The sequence below is a fragment of the Gymnoscopelus braueri genome, assembly GCF_963280865.1.
Source record: "Gymnoscopelus braueri genome assembly, chromosome: 2".
NCBI lineage: Eukaryota > Metazoa > Chordata > Actinopteri > Myctophiformes > Myctophidae > Gymnoscopelus > Gymnoscopelus braueri.
Window position 1 is genome coordinate 24,651,929 of NC_137604.1, and position 19,355 is coordinate 24,671,283.

Below are 19,355 nucleotides of genomic sequence, written 5' to 3' on the forward strand. Positions count from 1 at the left end.
TCTGTCTATCTATCTATCTACTCCCCCCACACACACGCACGCACGCACGCACGCACGCACGCACGCACGCACGCACGCACGCACGCACGCACACACACACACACACACACTGCCTCCATCCACCAGGTTTCTTGTTGCTGTTCCTCCCAACTCTTTCTATTCGTGTTTCTATCGTTTCACCTGTCTCTTCTCTTCTCTTCTCTTCTCTTCTCTTCTCTTCTCTTCTCTTCTCTTCTCTTCTCTTCTCTTCTCTTCTCTTCTCTTCTCTTCTCTTCTCTTCTCTTCTCTTCTCTTCTCTTCTCTTCTCTTCTCTTCTCTTCTCCTTTACCTGCCTTCCTCCCACATGCTTCCTCTTCCTTCTCTCCCCACACCATGGCTTCCTCACAGAGAATTTAGCTTGTTCACAATTAGTATGTGCACCTGCAATTAGGGCTGACAAAAACCTCTGATAATTAGACCTTTTAGATGGACCGTTTTAGCAGATCATCCCCCCTCCCATCCTGTTTCCCATACTGGATAGAAAACACATGGGATCACACTATGAGCATTGTTTTGCAGGTGTTGTTTTTACCAGATTTTTTATGTTTTGCTGTTGTTACTCTTGGCCTCCGTTTTACTTCAATTCATCAAGTATTTTCTTATTTAGTTGGATTCTTCATTCACTGTGAAGGAATGTTATTAGAACGAAAATTTGTCTCGTATTGAAGACACAATGAGGTGAGAAATAAAGTAATTTATTGGGTGAACTCTTCCTTTAAAGGCGTAGTTCAATCGTATTCTATCATTTACACACCCCATGAAGCCTTGAATTCATGGAGATGTTTTGGTTTTTTTTTGCAAAAAGAAAGCTGTCTGTCATGGGATGCAGGCTCCCAACACCAGGGAGCTGCAGGGGGGAATGGAGTTTATATGACAAACGGTGCAACTTTGCACATTTGTGACGCCCCCTATGGGCAGAGGTACAAGCACTTTTGTAAGTGCACTCTATAGAGGCCTCTCAACATGCGATACCAATTTGGAGATGATTGGATCTTGCATTCATGATATATTATTATTATTAGTATCATGATGTTTTTGTAAGAAATGGACCGCACCCACAACTTCATGAATCTAATTACAGGCAACCCATATGGAGTATAAAGTCTTGTTTGATGGTCATTGTCACATGACACATGGGTGGAATTGAAATTGCTTAGAGGTCCCTCAATGTTTGATTTAGGGAAAATCGGATCGGTTCATGATTTGTGCCATTTTTTTTTAAAATGGGCCCTGCCCTCAACTTTGTAAGTCAAATAGCCAATAGGAATGGAATAAGGAAAATCTGACTGATAACATCGTCATTTAACTCTAGAGATAAGGTGTACCGATTTGTGTGACGGTTGGACAAACTCTGTAGGACTAGGACCAAAAAGTGGCAGGAAATCTAGTCAGGCACAAATTGACGGATAGGTAAAAATGGCAGGTTGAACGTGGCACATATTTATCTATTGGCTGGCTCCCGGTCAAACACAGAATTTCAAAATACTCCTCACCACCTACAAGGCCCTCTCAACAACCTATCTCCACCCGACCTCTACGACCTCCTTCACCATCATGCCACCTCCCGATCCTTCAGGCCAACCTCTTGGAAATCCCCAGGAACGATGGCCTCGCCCTCAGTTACCCCTCCTCCCTTTGAATCTCCCTTCCAACCCACATCATGCTTTGCCTCCATCCTCTCTTTTTTGAACACCACCCTCAAAACCCACCTCACACATGCTTAAACCAGCTCATCCATTTGTGTTGTTTTACCATTCTATTTTCAAACTGTTTCACTTTTAATCTTCTTGTGTAGACTAGCCTCCCCCCCACACACGCACACACGCCCGCACAACACTCAAAACACTATGCATTATTCAGAAGTCAGAAACCACAATTTTCACATCATGCTATGACTAATCGTGTTTCTCCCCGCCTGACGCCTCCCTCTCCCTCTCCCCCTCCCCCCTCCCCCCTCCCCCCACACACACGTCCCCCTGCTCCTCCTCCTCGTCCTCCCAGCTCCTCTTTCTCTCTCCCCTCTTGCTCTCTGCATGCGGCTGTTAATAGAGGAACAGTAAATAACAGCAATAATAGTAAATAATAGGTCTGTAGCTGGCATCAAAGAGCAGTGAGGGCGTGTGGGAGGGGCGGGGGGGTGAGGGATGGAAATGAAAAGAAAGGAGTGTAGTGAGAGTGAGTTAGGAGAGAGAGAGAGAGAGAGAGAGAGAGAGAGAGAGAGAGAGAGAGAGAGAGAGAGAGAATGAACAAGAGCATCAGTCAGAACTGGTCTGTGTGATTGTCTAATGGTCACTTAGCCTGGCAGCCAGTCCATGAAGCTCTGAGCCCGTCAATATGTCAAAATGCACCCAGCGCTGTCTTCATTCACTGAACGCACATGTACGCGCGCACGCACACACACACACACACACACACACACACACACACACACACACACACACACACACACACACACACACACACACACACACACACACTGGTCTTTGAAGTGTGCCACAGGGTCCCTCCGTGGCAGTCACAGCACAAAATAATGGATCTGCCGTTTGTCACTTGATGCTTTATGGAAACGTATAGGCTCCTCTCAAAGGGCACTGTGAAATGCTCAAGCGTTAATTTAACCCTGAGAGTGAACAAATGGAACCAAATGGACCCGTAAGTAGTGTGTGTGTATGTGTGTGTGTGTGTGTGTGTGTGTGTGTGTGTGTGTGTGTGTGTGTGTGTGTGTGTGTGTGTGTGTGTGTGTGTGTGTGTGTGTGTGTGTGTGTGTGTGTGTGCTGATATCCTGGCAATGTGGGTCATTCACTACCCGTTTGAGTCTAAAGCAATGGTGCTCAAAGTGGGGTCCGGGGAGGGACCCCCAGGGTTCCTTGATCCTCACAGGTCTGTAACTCTGAGAGTCCATTTGTATACTCTTCGTATAGTTCCGGGGGGGGGGGGTCCTTGAGAACCACTGGTCTAAAGGCTCAGCTGCATCAGTGTGCACTTGGTTTTGTTATGGACTGTATCATTAAAGCACAATAACGTATTTAATTCTTTTTTCAATACAATTTCAAGTATTACTAATTTTTCTGTGTGCGTCAGATTTACCCCTCCTCTCTCTCTCTCTCTCTCTGTGTTCCTCCAGGGATTGCATTTACACTCCTCCATGATGCTTGTCAGCCTCCGCCTCTCTCCTTCCCGTCTTCAGGACAGACTCTTGCTCTCCCCCGCCGCCTCCTCCTTCCCTCCACCGCATCCTCCTCCCGCTCCGGACCACGCGTCCCACCATCCTCATCCCCGATTGGCTCTGCCCTCCGTCTCCCTGTCCTTGTCTCTCCTCTTCCTCTCCTTGCTCCTCCTTCCCGTCGGCGAGTGCCGCAGGACCGGCGGGCCAGGTGGAGGTGCGGGCGGAGGAGGGCCGGGAGGTGCCCAGGGGACGCAGGGAGGTCAAAGGGGGGGTGGCGGCCAGAGGGGGGGTTCCCCCCTCGTGCCCCCTCACTACCCTGTGGGTTCACCCCCCGTTTCCCCGGTACACCCCAAACTGGTCAGCTCGCTCAGCATCGCCGTCATCTTGGTGGGCAACTCCAGTGAGGTGACGCTGGGGGTGGGGCTGGAGAAGGAGGACTTCCTGCACATCCCCTTCCCTCCCAAAGTGGAGGTGGTCACCATGAACGAGACCGACCCCAAGAGCATCATCAACAGGATCTGTGGACAGATGACACGGCACTCGCTGCAGGGTGTGGTGTTTGGGGACGACACGGACCAGGAGGCCATCGCCCAGATCCTGGACTTCATCTCAGCCCAGACACACATCCCCATCCTGGGGATCAGGGGAGGTTCCTCCATGGTCATGGCAGCCAAGGTAAGGACTTTGTTGTTGTTGTTGTTGTTGTTTTTGGCGAAGGGACAAAATAAAATGACACTGTGCAAGGATTATGCGATGCACATGGAGTCAATTCCCCAGAACAGTGGGGTCCAGGGACCCTCAGAGTTCCTGAAGGGGGTTCCAAATGGATCAGGTCTGTAACTCTGAGCAGCCTGATCTCCAGAGATCTCCGTAACATTGCACGGATCCAGTGCACTTCATTCCGTGGATAGTCGCCTAGAAACCCCGAAATTGCGTGCATATGTACGGCGAGTCCCACGGTGGAAAAACCCGGAAGCAGAGCAGTCCCCACAACAAAATTTACGATTCTGTGCCTATCGGTACATAACTCAAACGGCGCTGAGTAGGCACAGGCGAACGTCACACCGTTCAGGACGGCAACTCGTCGCCTTAGCTCCCTCGGTGGTCCTTCACGGGGTGACAGTTCGCCTGTGACTGCGCGCCTCCGTCATGGTTTAGTCACAATGGGGGAGATGCGAGGCGGCTATGCACGGAATTTCGGGTTTTTCCGTGTCTATTCACGGAATTTCAAAAACGTTCAAAGACAACGTTTCCTCTGGAGATCGGGTTGCTCTGAGAGTGTACAAATGGAACCAAAATATGTACACTCTCAGAGTTATGGGGGTCCTTGAAATAAAGAAGTTTGAGAACCACTGCCCCATAATCTTAACCACTTAAATACTATATACTTCATTGACCAGGGCCACCAGCGGTCTGTGTTCTGGCCACCTTCTTTTTTCCCTTTCACCAAATCTCTGCTATTTTCATTCGAATGTTCACCTTTGTTCGCCGAATGTTCGCCTATTATGACATGCCCAGAATAGGAATGATAGGGTTCATGTGGTTAACACTTGTGGCTAGGCCAGCCAAAAAATTCTGTGATTTTAGTTTTAGGGAACACATTTAAAGTTGTAATATAACTAAAAGATAAACATACTGGGTTTGTGAACATTTGAATTCAGCACAACTGATTGCTTCTAAATTCTCTTTTTGGGGGTTTCGGTACCAAGCAGAAATTATTAGTTTCAATGCAGCCATACTTCAAATCCTCTACTTTGGATGAAAACTTAACCCATGAAGACCGGGAAAGCATCTGTCGTTTTAGATTTTAACCACTTTAACCCATTTTGGGCGGGAACCCCTATTTGTAACTATACCTTTCAAGATGGGAACCCCTTTTGGGTTCCTGTTGCTATGTACAGTATGTAGCAACATAATTTTTTGTAATTTTTGAATACATATTTGAAGTTTTCCAGAAAAGGTCAGGATTTAGAAGGCGTTTTTAGAATCGGCCTCAGGTCTAAATGGGTTAACCATTATTTTATGCTTTGGCTATCCAAAAATAGCAGATATACAAGTTCATAGCGTGGCACCGAGTGCATCTTGTAAATCTGCTATTTTTTTTTAAATCATGAACATTTTTGAAAATCTTTGGATATATATATATTTTAAAGCAAACTTTTGTAACTCAAATATTTGCTTCGGGGGGGTCCCTGGAAACTAAATATTTTGCGATGGGGGTCCGCGGCCAAATACATATCATTTTTGGGGTCCTTGACATGAACATTTTTGAGAACCACTGATATTATAGCAACATAAGTAACCTGTATGAATGAATGAACCATTGTAAAGCGCTTTGAGCACTTGGAAAAGCGCTATAAAAATGCAATTCAATTCATTATTATTATAAGTGTTTCAGAAAACTGTTAGGATTTAGAAGACATTTGTAGAATCGGCCTCAGGTCTTAATGGGTTAAGCAAGCCAGTTAAATCCCAAGGTGCGGTCATACTATAGATGAGGAGAGACTTAAAGAGACATTTATGTTCATGAAAGTAATATCGCCAGAGAGACATCGGTAGTAACAATGTGGAGTATAAATAACCACATCCATATGTTTTTCACTTAGTGTTAAACATAAAAAGGATAAAAGTCTCGAGTTTATATTATTCTTTTGGCATAGGATCATGAGGGAAGAAATTATGACTTCTTTAGAGACTCTGTTACAAGAGACCCAAATCTGTCAGCTTATGGGAATGGTCTTTATTCCAATTCAACCCCTCTGATGATTGATACCACTTGAACCCCAGCATCCATATTTTGGGGGGAACATTAGCCAAAAATAGCAGATCTACAAGCTCACGCGTTGAGATTTGGTGTAGATGGAAAAAAGAGGACCAAGTACAGAGCCAACTCAGGTCATTTACTAAGTCTAGAGGGTTTAAGAAGTGGTGAATTGAGTGTATCCAACCTCATATTGAAGTTGTTGACAGTGAGTTGACTCACCACTAAGAGGAATCACAGTGTGAAACCATGGAATGCTTGACAAGTCAAAAAGGCTCTGTTGGATTTATCAAATGAGGTTATAAGAGATCTGCATCTAATCTAGGCTACACATGGAGAATCGGTGATCTAGTAATGGAACAATTTATTCAAACAGTGCACTAGAATAATGTTGTGTTAATAGGCTTACCAGTGAGTGAGTCAATTACTGAACACTCAGGGAATCCATATCACATTGAGGCTGGGGCTTGTATTCTCCTTTTGATTCAGCCTAGCTGTTGGAGAAATACAGAGGTTTGTATTGGATACACTACAGCGGTTGTTGATTTGTAAATGCAAGATTCTTTACTGTTATCACATTATACAAGTATAGAGAGTACAATTATTGGATTTTGACTCCTCAACATTGCAGCAACATGAGAAAATAGCAATACAATTACAATAGAAAGAGCAGTTACAAAACAAAGTACTAAAAATACAACAACAATTGCAACAATGTAGGTGCCTTTGTTATCTCTGGCCCGGGGACGGTGATTATGTTTTCGCCTGTGTGTGTCTGTGTGTGAGCTGCTCGGAAAATCATTCAAATCAGCCTCATGGGGACGTATGCCAGGCCACTTTTCGTATTTTCCTATAACTCTTGAAAGCATCGGCTTGGCTAGGTCATGTCGTTTCCCCACCTGATAAGTCTGGTTTTTGCCAAGAAACAAAAGTCACAAAAATAACAAATGAAGTCGTCAGCGCTCGCAAATAAGTATGTCGCCTAACACTTTTAATAAGGCACAGCAGCAGAAGAAGACAGCCCTAGCCCCTAGGCCTTCCTCAGCATTTCTAAGACATACGTGAAGTCTGGTTTTAGGACATGGCTAGCACATCTGTCACATATCACGCCCAAGTGTGGACATACTAGGTACTCCCTTGCCAGGCTTTTTTCAATCAAAATTCTTAGGGCTTATGCATTAATTATTGTATATAAAAAGTCTGTACACTTTTGCTTGACTGGGACTAGATTGTTTAGCTTCTCTGGTTTCCAAATATGCTACCGTCATCCAGTGATGAATAGGCCATGTTTGTGTTGTTGTTCTAAAAGAAATGTCATTCCGTTTGTAGGTTTAAAAAAATTTGTTTGTACCTTTTTTGCACGTGTGTGGATATGTGTGGTGGTGTGTGTGTGTGTGTGTGTGTGTGTGTGTGTGTGTGTGTGTGTGTGGTGGGGGGGGGGGGGGGGGGGGGGGGTACATTAGGGCACCTGCCCTCACAAACGTCTGTGCATGGTCCCTGCCGGATGAGGGGAATCTTACATGGGCTGACGCCCTGGGCTGTCCGCACTCCGCACGACCCTCTGCAGCCCTTGGTGGTTGAGGGCAGTGTAGTTCCCATACTAGGCAGTGATGCATCCAGTCAGAATGCTCTCGGTGGAGCTTTTGTAGAAGCCCCTTAGGAACTTGGGGCCCACCAAACTGAAGAGTTTTATTTGACTGTCTCGTTGCATTATAAGATTTGAAAATAAATGTTCCAAAATATGATGCTGAGTATAGTAGTCTGTAACCAGTGCTATAGGCTTTTTTTCAGTTGGATATTTTTGCCTGTCTCTCAACTTGAATTAAGGAAGAACCACATGAATGTCCCAAATGAAGGGGAACTGAATAATGCCCCCTCAGCAAAGCCATCTCTCCTAAAGGCCTGTGGCTGTTTGCAAAGGTCGGAAATGGTTCATAAAACACTCATAAAACCTGAATGCCTCTTTCGTCTTCCTTCATGGTGGTCAATGCAACTCACTCACCTGGGTTCACTTTAGAAGAGACAAGGGCAAGACGTTGCAGCCACAGGAACACTTTTTTGGTAATGCATTAGGGTGGGATCTATAGAAAGGGCAAGAGACAGTATGAAAGTAGAGAGCAACGATAAGAAAGGAGAGGGGGGAAGAAGAAGGGAATGATATTGTCGAGGTAGAAAGAACAAAGGATTAAAGGCGTATGTGGGGGATGGGGGGGGGGAGTGATGGCTATGAAATAACACAGCAGGGTGTGGGTGTCAAGGATCTCAACATATAATTACCACATTTGAAACCTGACAGAAAGACAGCGAGGGGCGCCAACTGAGAGGGACACGTTGTAGGAGACGGGCTGAGGCAGAGGTGTAACGGATGTTTTAAAACGCTGTCGAAGAGAGACGTCGGAAGAATGAGACACCAGAGGAAGATGTCTTTTGCAGTGTACAGTGTATGATGTTGATGCTTCATTGAAGGGATTTCTTAGAAGTGATTTTCCACTTGCCAGGCTCTGCTTGTGTCTTTATCTTTTCCTTCTGATGCTTACTCACTGTCACACACACACACACACGCGCACACGCACACACGCGCGCGAGTGCCGAGTGTGTACGCACTCGTGCACAGGCATGGGCGATCAAACGCGTGTAGAGCTCGGTGTGGCGGATACGGTTGCCGTGGAAACCACTTGCTTATACATTTACTTGTCTTCTATATATAAAGTCAGCTAGAGATGAGGCATGTTAATTTCTGGGCCTGAAAAACGGGGTAATGTTCACCATGCCCTCGTCATGGAAGGGGGAGGGGTGGATTGTCGTTGGTGAGGAAAACAGTGAAGTAGAGAGAATGACAGAAAACAAACCGGGGGTAAAAGTGGACATAGGGTGAGGTGTGGAGGTATCACATGGTGCTAAGTACGTATTGCAGAGGTTTTTCTGACAATTTGCACACAATAACACTGCAGTGTACAATGTACCGTACGTAAATAAGGTTAAGAGAAAAAGGACAGAATGCTGGTGAATTCTCCGATGCAAAGACAGAGAGCTGTGTGGGAGAGATGTAACATGAAGCCTATATAGAGTCATGTGGGGGAGTTGTATGAACAGAACTGTGCGTGCGTGCGTGCGTCCGTCCGTGCGTGCGTGCGTGCGTGCGTGCGTGCGTGCGTGCGTGCGTGCGTGCGTGCGTGCGTGCGTGCGTGCGTGCATTTTCCAGCATCAATAACTCAATTACCTTCAGGTTGCTGGGTCCATTCTCTATCAATCCACAATTATGTCTAATCCATTCCTTTCAAAATATCCAGTAGGCTTTGTCTTCAGGCATCTGTGCAGGGCAAACCATTTGATTGCTTGATATCTGATCACTGAACAATTACGATTTCCATTTCCACAGACGTACATTTACCTTTTTTTCCCAGCTGATCTTTAAGCTATATTATTCCACATGCTTACTGGCGTCAGTGCACAGTGGCATGGTGAAATAAATAGTCATTGTTGGTTGATTGTATTCATAGGATTCCTCCCAGTGCTCCTGGCTTCATTTTCCCTCCCTCACCCCATCATGATAAATGGGGTGAGCCAGAAACAGATGCAGGTAGGTCCATTATGCACCAAACAATTCACACACTCCAATTTAGCCATTAATTCACACCGTGCCATGTGTTGGTATTGGCATAATAGGACAGCAGTGTTGGCCCCGGCCCACACTCAACTCCGGCTCCAGAGACTAATGAGGTCTCTCAGATCTATTGTTGGGAGTTAAGCCGTGCGGGTGTGTGTGTGCGTGTGCGTGTGCGTATGTGCGTATGTGCGTATGTGCGTGCGCGTGCGCGTGCGCGTGCGTGTGCGTGCGTGTGTGTGTGCGTGTGTGTGTGTGTGTGTGTGTGTGTGTGTGTGTGTGTGCTTGCATACTTGTATTGCTATACTTGTGAGGAGGACCAAGTGTCCCCACAAATGTAGTAGAATTTGAGAGATAGACATTGTGGGGACAGTTTTCCTGGTTCTCACAAGAGAAATTGTTGTTTTATGCTTAAAAACAAGATTTGGGGAGCCAGGCTTACATTTAGGAAAAGATTGAGGTTTGGATTAGGAATTTAGAAGTTAGGGTCTGGGGTTAGAGTTTTCCCTATTTACACTTAGTTGTGCTGCAATGTCACACAACAGAAAATAGACGAAATACAAGCTCACAACGTGTGCCATTTTCAATGGCGTCCTGATGTCCTCCCAAGTATAGTAATATGTGCGTGCATGCGTGTGTGAACACACGTAAGTGTAAGCATGCTGGTGTTCAAAGATAATGGGCCCTGTCCTTGTGGTTTGGGAGATTACGGTAGTTGTTTTCAGCGCAAACAAGGTACCAGGAGGCTTCCATCCCTAAACCATTCCTCATAAAATGTATGAGGAATGGTCTGGTTTTCTTCAAGTTGATACAGTTTGTTTGTTTTTTGGTTCCACTTCAAAAGAGATAACTTTATTTTTTTCTTCCAGCATGCGAATCGAGTGGTTTGCAGTTCTTGCTCTTTCAGTGAACCTCTCTAGGGGTAGAAATGGAGTCTGCAAAGTGGCCAATTCTGAAACCCGTGGATTAATATTAATAAGTGTGTTTTGTTTGTTTTGTAGAACTCTCCTCTCTGTGCTTTTATTCCTCTGTGTCATTAATGCAGTCTGGCTTCCCCTGATGAAAGAAAGGCAAGAGAAAAGAATTGCATACAATTTGTTTATTAAAAAACTGTCTTTAGTTACTAAATTATGTTCTTGATACGGAAAAAAAATGTCCATCAGTCAGACAGACTGACAATCACTGATTGATCGCAACAATTATTCACGCATTCCATGTTAACCACATGAACCCTATGATAGGGGAACATTTGGCGAAACATTTAGTGAAGAGGTGAAAAATGTATGGGGCCAAGTATACCTGGGGGACACCGGTGAATGAAGTACTGTATATACCAGTAGGGCTTAACCACTTAAACCCTCAAACTGGACCAGAGAGTTGACTCTGTACTTGGACTGGTTTTTTTCCATCTACACAAAATCTCTCAAAAATAGACAATTTACACGCTTTTAGATCGGCTATTTTGGCTAGTGTTCCCCCAGAATATGGATGCATTTGGCCAGAGGCGTGTGCAGAAACCTGACCTGTTGGTCATTGTTATATGGTCCCATATGGATATTTGTCATCGGCACAAGGACCAAATGGCGGCTATGTCATGGGGTGCTTGCTCATCTGTTGTTTATGATCTGATGATTCATTTGCTACCCTCAGTCAGTTCCAGCCTGTATCTCTAGCCTTACTCTCAGATGTCGTCATGCATTTGCGACCTACAAATAGTCCCTCTGACTGCATTCTGTCCCACCTTCTTAAGGAAGTGTTTGATTCTGTCGGTCCAGGTGTTCTGTTATTGATTAACACCTGCCTCTGTCCCTGCTGCTTTTAAACAAGCTGTGGTGCAGCCTTTACTGAAAAGGAAAAACTTAGACCCCTCTGCCCTCTCCAATTTTAGGCCAATCTCAGAACTCCAGTTTTTTATCAGAAGGTATTCTACCTCCAATTACAATCCTTTTTAACTACTCATGGCATTTATGACATGTTCCAGTCTGGTTTTAGATCTGGCCACAGCACCGAAACTGCACACCTTAGAGTCTTTAATCATTTTAATCACTGACACAGGAAGCCCTGCTGCCTTGTTGCTACGACACAGTGGACCACAGGACCCTGCTGTCAAGATTGGAGCACGGCCATGCTGGCGTCACTGGCACAACACAAAAAGTGTTGACCATATCACCCCAGTACTCACCTCAATCCACTGGCTTTAGAATTGATTTTAAGATTTTGTTTGTTTTTTGGGCTGCCCCCTCCATATTTATCTGATCTCACTCAGCCATACTTTTCCATGGATTCCTTGGGTCATGACCCAACTCACCAAATAGGCCACGTTCATTTGCGTCTGTATAGATTTTCCGCCATTTTGAATTTTCTTCAAAACACACTTTTTGCTCCTCCTCCTACAAACTTTGTCCTGATCTCACAAAAATTGGTACACATGATCTCTGGACCCATGTGATAAACATATTCTAATAGTCCATATCGTTCGTCCGTAATAGGCTTCCAAAGTTAGTGGGAGGGGCCTATTCTACAAAAAATGCTAAAAAACATGAGCGAAATGTCCAATCAAACCCAAATTTTAGTCAAGGGTGTATTTAAAGGAGAGATCCGGACATTTTAAGTGTTATCTTTGATGTGTCGTTAGTCACTCACCGACGTAGAAAGTGGCGTTGAGTTTTTCCAGCGATTCCCCTGTCGTCATTTTTTCGACCCCCTCCGTTGGCATAATGGGAGCGCGTGTATGAGTGAAATTCGTCTATTATAACCGATGCAAAGTTATTTTTTTCTCTACTACTGCTCATTGTAGAGTCTCATGATACTCAAACATGCACTGAAAGTCCCTGAGAAGCTAACGCTAATGCCGAATGAGCTAACGCTGGTTGCTTGTTTCTCTCCCAGAACCTGGCAACTCGGTGTTGCCAGGGAGAGTGAATCGCCAAAAGTATTTTGACTTTGACCCATGGGCGCCATAAATGCGCAAAATGTAACCGTTTGATGCAAAAAAATGATTTTTGGGGGGATCAATTTGTGGGTGGAGGGCCTGTTTCCTAAAATCAAAACGCAATGTATCACAAACGCAGGATCCGATCAGCACCAAATTCAAATCACACGTCGCACGGCCTCCGACAGTATACCTCCCAGCGTATTCCTCGTGTCCCTGCGGCCGTAACTCGCGACTCGAAACTACACTTGCAATTTCCCAGAATTGCGAATATTCCACTGTTGCACCTGCATGTACTGTGAACCCCCATTATGTTTAATGCTTCTGCATGAGGGGATATTTGACACGCTGTCAGGCTACTTTGGAGCCTAGGTGCCCGGACCGCTACGCCAGTGGTCCGGGCCGTGTTTCTTTTTAGTGTGGTTGCCCTAACAGGGCAACCAGACTATAGTTCTAGGGATACTTTATTATTATTTCTAGATAAACAATACTTTGGCGCGCATCTCCTCCCACAGTTTATTTTTCCCAATTTAGTGCCATATATCAAAATAACCGGCTTCACCGGGAATCGTGTGCTTGTATTTTGCTAAGAGATTGGTTGCATAGTTTTATTGATATTGATTTATTAGTGCATTAAATTTCCCCATCCACTTTAATGGAAAAGTGGAAAAACTCAAATTCAAGTTTTTTTTTCTCAGAAACCATAAGAGAGTTACCAGATTTGGAGGGGAGGTTTATAATTTAGTCCGAAATTATTTAAAAAAAAATTACACCAGTCGGCCTCATGGTGGCGCTATAACAGCCCACTTTACGTTTTGGCCTATAACTCTTGAACCGTAGGTCATAGAATTTTGATAGTCCGTACCGTTCGTCCGTAAATGGCTTACGAAGTTAGCGGGAGGGGCCCGTTTTACAAAAAAGGCCAAAAATCACGAACAAAACGTCCGGTCAATCCCAAATTTGAATCACATGTCAAGGGTGGTTTACTCAACGAATCCACAAAAGTATTTCCACTTTGATCCATAGGGGGCGCCACAAATGGACAAAACGTAACCGTTTGATGCAAAAACCTTATTTTGGGGGGATCAATCCTCTCTAAATGAAACGCAAGTGATCTCAGGAGTGACGTGACAATGTAATTGGTGCAGCCTCCGACCGTATTCCTCCCAGCGTATTCCTCGAGTCCCGGCGGCAGCGACCCGCGACCCGCGTCGGCGCAACCACACTTTGCAATTGCCCTGAATTGCGAAAATTCTAGTTTTTTTATTGTTACCCGTGACATCATGCCCATTCAAGTGGTTTGATGAATGAAAACTTTTAGTAATTAGCATTGTATGGTGCTTTGCTTGATTTAATTAATGTTTTTCTCATACTTTCATTGTTTCATTGCTGTCAGGCAGAATTCTTGTACTCCATATTTACTTTTTATGTTTTTTATTAATGCCTTACGTCATAAACACTAAGTGAACGTGAAAGTGGTTAAATGTGGGTTTACTATTGATCCAATGACTTAAGTATTTACAAGAGCTTGAGTGAATAATAACTACAATGGATCCGTTGGAACACAGGTTCTTCAAAGTAACAGTTTTTGGACATGCATGGTTTCCACCCGACAGCGACGCCTTGTTGTCTGTCTTCCCTACTTTTGGTTACAGGTTATACAGTATGTAATTAGTGCTAGTGGTGGTGATGGATGTTTCAAGGAGGCTGCGCAGTTTGGAAAATAGGTTTACCACGGTTTATTGGTAATGTAGCAGACACTGCTATCTATGTGATGTCAGCACAGTCTCATCATCTGTACTAATAATACTTCCATATGCATATTGTATTTGAAAATACAGCTGTTGGCAAATTACTTTCATCTGTGGCTTTGTTATCCATGTTCACTAAATTCATTTGCATTGTGGATGTAGTGTTTCTATGTTCATTTATTCCCCAAAACATTGTTTGGGTGGAGCAGACAAGATTTAGCTCTTTTTCAAGATAAGTGGCAGCAGAAGCTAGTGAATGCATGAGTGTAATTTTCAATAACCATAATAGTACAAATAACTGACATGAAAATCTCTAAATAAGTATAGTATTTACCCTTATGTAAAGAGATAACTGTAGTTTTTAAATAATCTCCCCAAAATGTTTGAGTACATACTGAATTGTCAAATTGCAGAAAATGGCATCATCATTTTCTTTTCTTTTTCCCCTGGGAAAGACCCCAATGCCCCCGGCTCTAATTGTCTAAATCCCCCTCCGCTCTCCAGAAGTTTGGCTTCTTGTTATTGTGTTTGCTTGTCCCTTGCTGTTTCTCTATTTCTGGCCTCAGATCTTCTAAAATGTCCAACTAAATGTGACTGGGAGATGGATTATGAATTATGCAGCAACATTAACATACTGTATCCGAATTCTTTTCATCTTTGACCACTCATTCATGAGCAAGGACAACTCTCACAAAGCTAGAACCAAGCAAGAAATCCCAAACTAATGTGTGATGTCATGAAAAGACAAAGCCTGGGGCTGCATGTTCCTCAGTCAGTGCATTTACATGCACAGTCACACGCACGCACGCACGCACGCACGCACGCACGCACGCACGCACGCACGCACGCACGCACGCACGCACGCACGCACGCACGCACGCACGCACACACACACACACACACACACACACACACACACACACACACACACACACACACACACACACACACACAAGGCAAGTACTCTGGTTAAGGCATTAAATCGGGTAACAATTTGACATTTGTTTTGTGGAGGTATTTTTGGCTAGAGTTCCGCTAATTTGCGCAGTAAATATGCAATACATTCTCATTACCATGTAAAAAAAAAGTTCAATAATTAACATTTCTCTATTTGTTATCAGTACAGTATTTCTTTTCATATGCTCCTTCCGATATCCGAACATTTGTTCGGAAAGGGAGGTGATATAACTACAAATTGACATCATTCAGAACTTCTGATGGCACCCCCAGTCGTCCTGACTCTCCAAACTTGTTTGGAAAGCCTGTCCGAACCGGATATTTTTTCCAACCTCTGAAGGAGCATGTACTCCTGATCAAAGTACTAATGATCAAATGAACCAGATAAGGCAGGTCTCTCCCCTTTGTTGCACAAATAAACCACTCACATTAGTGGGGTTTGTAGCCCATAGCCTCTTGCCTTACAGCTTATAAGTGATATTTGGACTGAGAAACATTAGTTTTCTTGACAGACTCTGTGTGGACATTAGGTTACAACATGTAAGAATTAGAAATAGAAAGCAAGAAATGGATTTAGCTGAATTAAGTTAATGTGTCAGGCACCCAGAAATGGTGGAAAGTAAACTGACACTGTGGGAGCTAACTCAGGGCACTGCCAGGAAAGGAAAGAGGCGCACCACCTACGTAGACACACTGCAGTGCCAAGGCAGCGATTCAGGAGCCCTGAGCTGGTGTCGGCTAGACCACTGGTTCTCAACCTGGTTCTCAATGCCTGTCAGACGGTCAGAGAATGCTGCTCCGCATGTCTACAATGAAACAAACGGGTGCAGTCAAAGCTAACAACTGCCTACGACCTGACTTGGATCTTAGCGGGTGGTACGCTAAAGGCAAAACCAGGATATATTGATAAATGCCGAAAGTTGCAGTGATCTTGCTGTACGCCCATTATTTGGTCTACACCGCGTTGATAAATGAGGGCCACTGTCTTGCTCAAGGACACTTTGACACAACGACACTGGGGGAGCCCGGGATCGAACTGGAAACCTCGCGGTTCCTATCCGGCCACTCTACCGGGCACTGTATCCCTGAGCCACTGCCGCCCCTTTGTACATTTAAAATAAAACAAAACCGCCAAAGGGACACTGGCCGGTTTCGACGCACTACTAGTGTCTCCCTCAGGGCGTGGCTCTAGAGCAGATAAGTGCGGTAGTATTGAAAGTTTCAAAATTCAAAAAATATCCCTGGATTCTGTGGATCATGTCACAACTCCCCATGCAGCTCCTGCCTGTGATATTTCTGTTCTTGCAGTCACTCTGTTAGTGTCTAGTGGAAATAAATAGAATGTCCACCCACTTGTATCAAGTAGAGCGTTCTCTTTGTTTTTACACTCACACACTGGGCTGCATACATGAATTCTGGCGTGCATATTACATTACGTCATCAATATGGGTCTACCTGGGCTAGACTATTCTATGGGTGAAGCCATTATCCTCAGGATACTACACCGACCATTTGTGTCTTAGTAGATTTTACGCTCACACAAGATCTATGGAGTCATGTACTAAACAAGCATATATCATTCAGATTATCTTATCTTTCTTTTCCTATCTATCTGAACTCATCTCATCTCATCTCACTCATCTCATTAAAAGCCTTCTGCTTCAAGTGCACACTTGTAGTGGACACATCATGGTGTGTATCACAGTAGGAGGTCTGAGTGTTGGATTAGCATTAAACCAGAGTTTATTAGAGGAGAGAGGCAAGTGAGTGAATGAGTGAGTGCCAATGAAGTTGCCACTCACACAAAGAATACACGCACACACGCACGCACGCACACAGACACACACACGCACACGCACACGCACACGCACACGCACACGCACACGCACACGCACACACACACTTGTATTTTTCCACAATGTGGAGTTGCTTTGGGATTGTTGATACAAGAGAAAAACCTGATTCCAAAAGAATGTTTCTTTCCCCCTTATATCTCCTCTCTATTCTTATCTCAGTTCAAACAAACTGATGGCTCTCTAGTGAATATTAATGACTGGCCTCTTCTGCTCCACACAATCAGAGTAAACTCAACCTTGATGCCTTTTTTTGGGATTAAATACCCACGATTTAGTCCACCATTTTTAATACCCTCTCCTCAGTCTTATGTAAAACCATGAAAACCAGAAAATGATGTGAGATTATTTTCATCCAGTATCGCTTATCTTCGCTGTCTCTTTTATCTTCTCTCTATCTTTCTGTATTCCCTGAGCATGAAGAAATGCTGCATTGACCGAATTGACACATACAGTAGCAGCCATTTTGCTCTTGAATATGGTCACTGATTTAAATTCACAAACTGAGCTGGCGTCAGCAACTCTTCAAAAAACATTATTTTTACAGATTCTTAAAAGCCCAGTTCAGTGTAATGTGAGTTTTGCTATGCCGGAGTATTCAGACACCGATGACCTTGAAGTATTCAATGGATTCTGCCACTGCCTATACGCAGTAATTACACTTAATTAATTGCACTTAATTGTCCTCACATGTTGAGTTGTCCAAAAATGCTCAGGCATGCACTCTTGCTACGCTAATTCTACATGTACGGTAACGTTCCCTCAGGTTTGCTTGCATTCACACTTTAAGAAATCCCAGTGGGACCTAATCAGGATCTGAATTTGAAAACCTTTTTGGTTTGATGTGTATTTGTTTATCTCTTATGTCAGTCCAGCACCTTTTTAAGAGAACGCTAAATGTGGGCAGTCAGCATAAATTACATTATTACATTACAGTCACTTAGCAGACGCTTTTATCCAAAGCGACTTACAATAAGTGCATTCAACATAGGTAGGGAACGAAACTACTAATCACCAGGAGTCTTAAGTGCATTCTCTTCTAAAACAAGCAACTAAGAGTATACTGTACCTAGCGCTAAGGTAAAAGTGCAATATATCAGCTACCAATTTCTTAAACAGATGAGACAAATAGGAAAATCAAATGAGCAAGAGCTAAAACAAATAAGTGTATCGAATAAACAAGATCCAATAAAACAATAAAACAAGAGTTCATACAACTAGTTAACAACAAGTAGGCAAGGCAAAGAGGAAGGGTAGTGTTTCCTGAAGAGGTGGGTTTTCAGCCTGCGGCGAAAGATGGGCAGTGACGCTGCTGTCCTGACATCAGTGGGGAGTTCATTCCACCACTGTGGGGCCAGAACAGAAAAAAGCTGTGACCGTGTAGATCGGCCAGAAGGACCACTGAGCGACGATGAAAATGATAAATGGTGCATGTTCAGTATATAGCACCTTTCTCCAAAGCGCTTTACCATGTGCAAAAGGCCAGACCGCACCAATGCAACTCCTTGCAACTGCCATTGGGGATAATGCTTGCAAGTAGTTGCATGTTGCAAGGAGTTGCATTGGTGTGGACTGGCCTTACATTCACCCATTCACTCATAACATACAGTTAATGACACACATTGACGGTGGAGGAAGGCTCTAACTGCTCATCGGGAGCAGTTACGTTAGGGGGTTAGTGTCTTGCTCAAAAGCACTTCTAACCAGGAACCTTCTGATTACAAGACAGCCGCTGTACCTCCTGAGCCACTGCCGCCCCACGACTATGTAGTAGCTGTACATTACACTGTAGGTAAAATGTCACTCCTACTGTGCTGTTAGTCCCTGTTGTGAGTGTTATCCCAGAGTCACACTCAGTAAAAACTGCTAGGGAGCCACAGATTTGGCTGGGGGGGTGTCGCTTGATAAAGGTGACCGATTTTCAACTGAAAAAAGTGAGGAGGGACATGGAGCCCAGAGTAATTTATTTGTCATCGTTGTCGGTTGGAAACATTGTACACCGTGTCAAAAACGGTTACTTTTCAGGAAATTAAAAGAATTACCTATGTTCCAAGGATCCAATCTAGGTAATTAGTCACATGCTCTTGTTGATACTTTTCATTGGTTAAATATTTGTAAAATCCACAGACAGACTTTCAACCTGGCGTCCCTATATTGGGCATGTCATTCTAGAAGTCATCTACATTTATAAAATGCTAATACAAGTGTGAATATTATATTTGCTCTTGGCGTTCAGGCACTGCAATGCACTACTCCCTCCCTCCTCAGCACATTAGAAGACGACTATTTAAG

The 19,355-nt window shown here is 44.2% G+C and overlaps 1 protein-coding gene across 1 annotated transcript in view; it reads left to right on the forward strand.

Annotated features, from left to right (window-relative positions):
• Window positions 1–3,172: 3,172 nt before the first annotated feature.
• grin2bb (glutamate receptor, ionotropic, N-methyl D-aspartate 2B-b) overlaps window positions 3,173–19,355 on the forward strand; it is a gene marked incomplete at its 3' end in the record, with an annotated part of 90,526 nt that continues 74,343 nt past the window's right edge. The window contains exon 1 of the mRNA XM_080446582.1: window positions 3,173–3,880. Within this exon, the coding sequence (XP_080302708.1) occupies window positions 3,185–3,880 (696 nt within the window). The 5' untranslated portion in view covers window positions 3,173–3,184. The remainder of the gene's footprint in view (window positions 3,881–19,355) is intronic.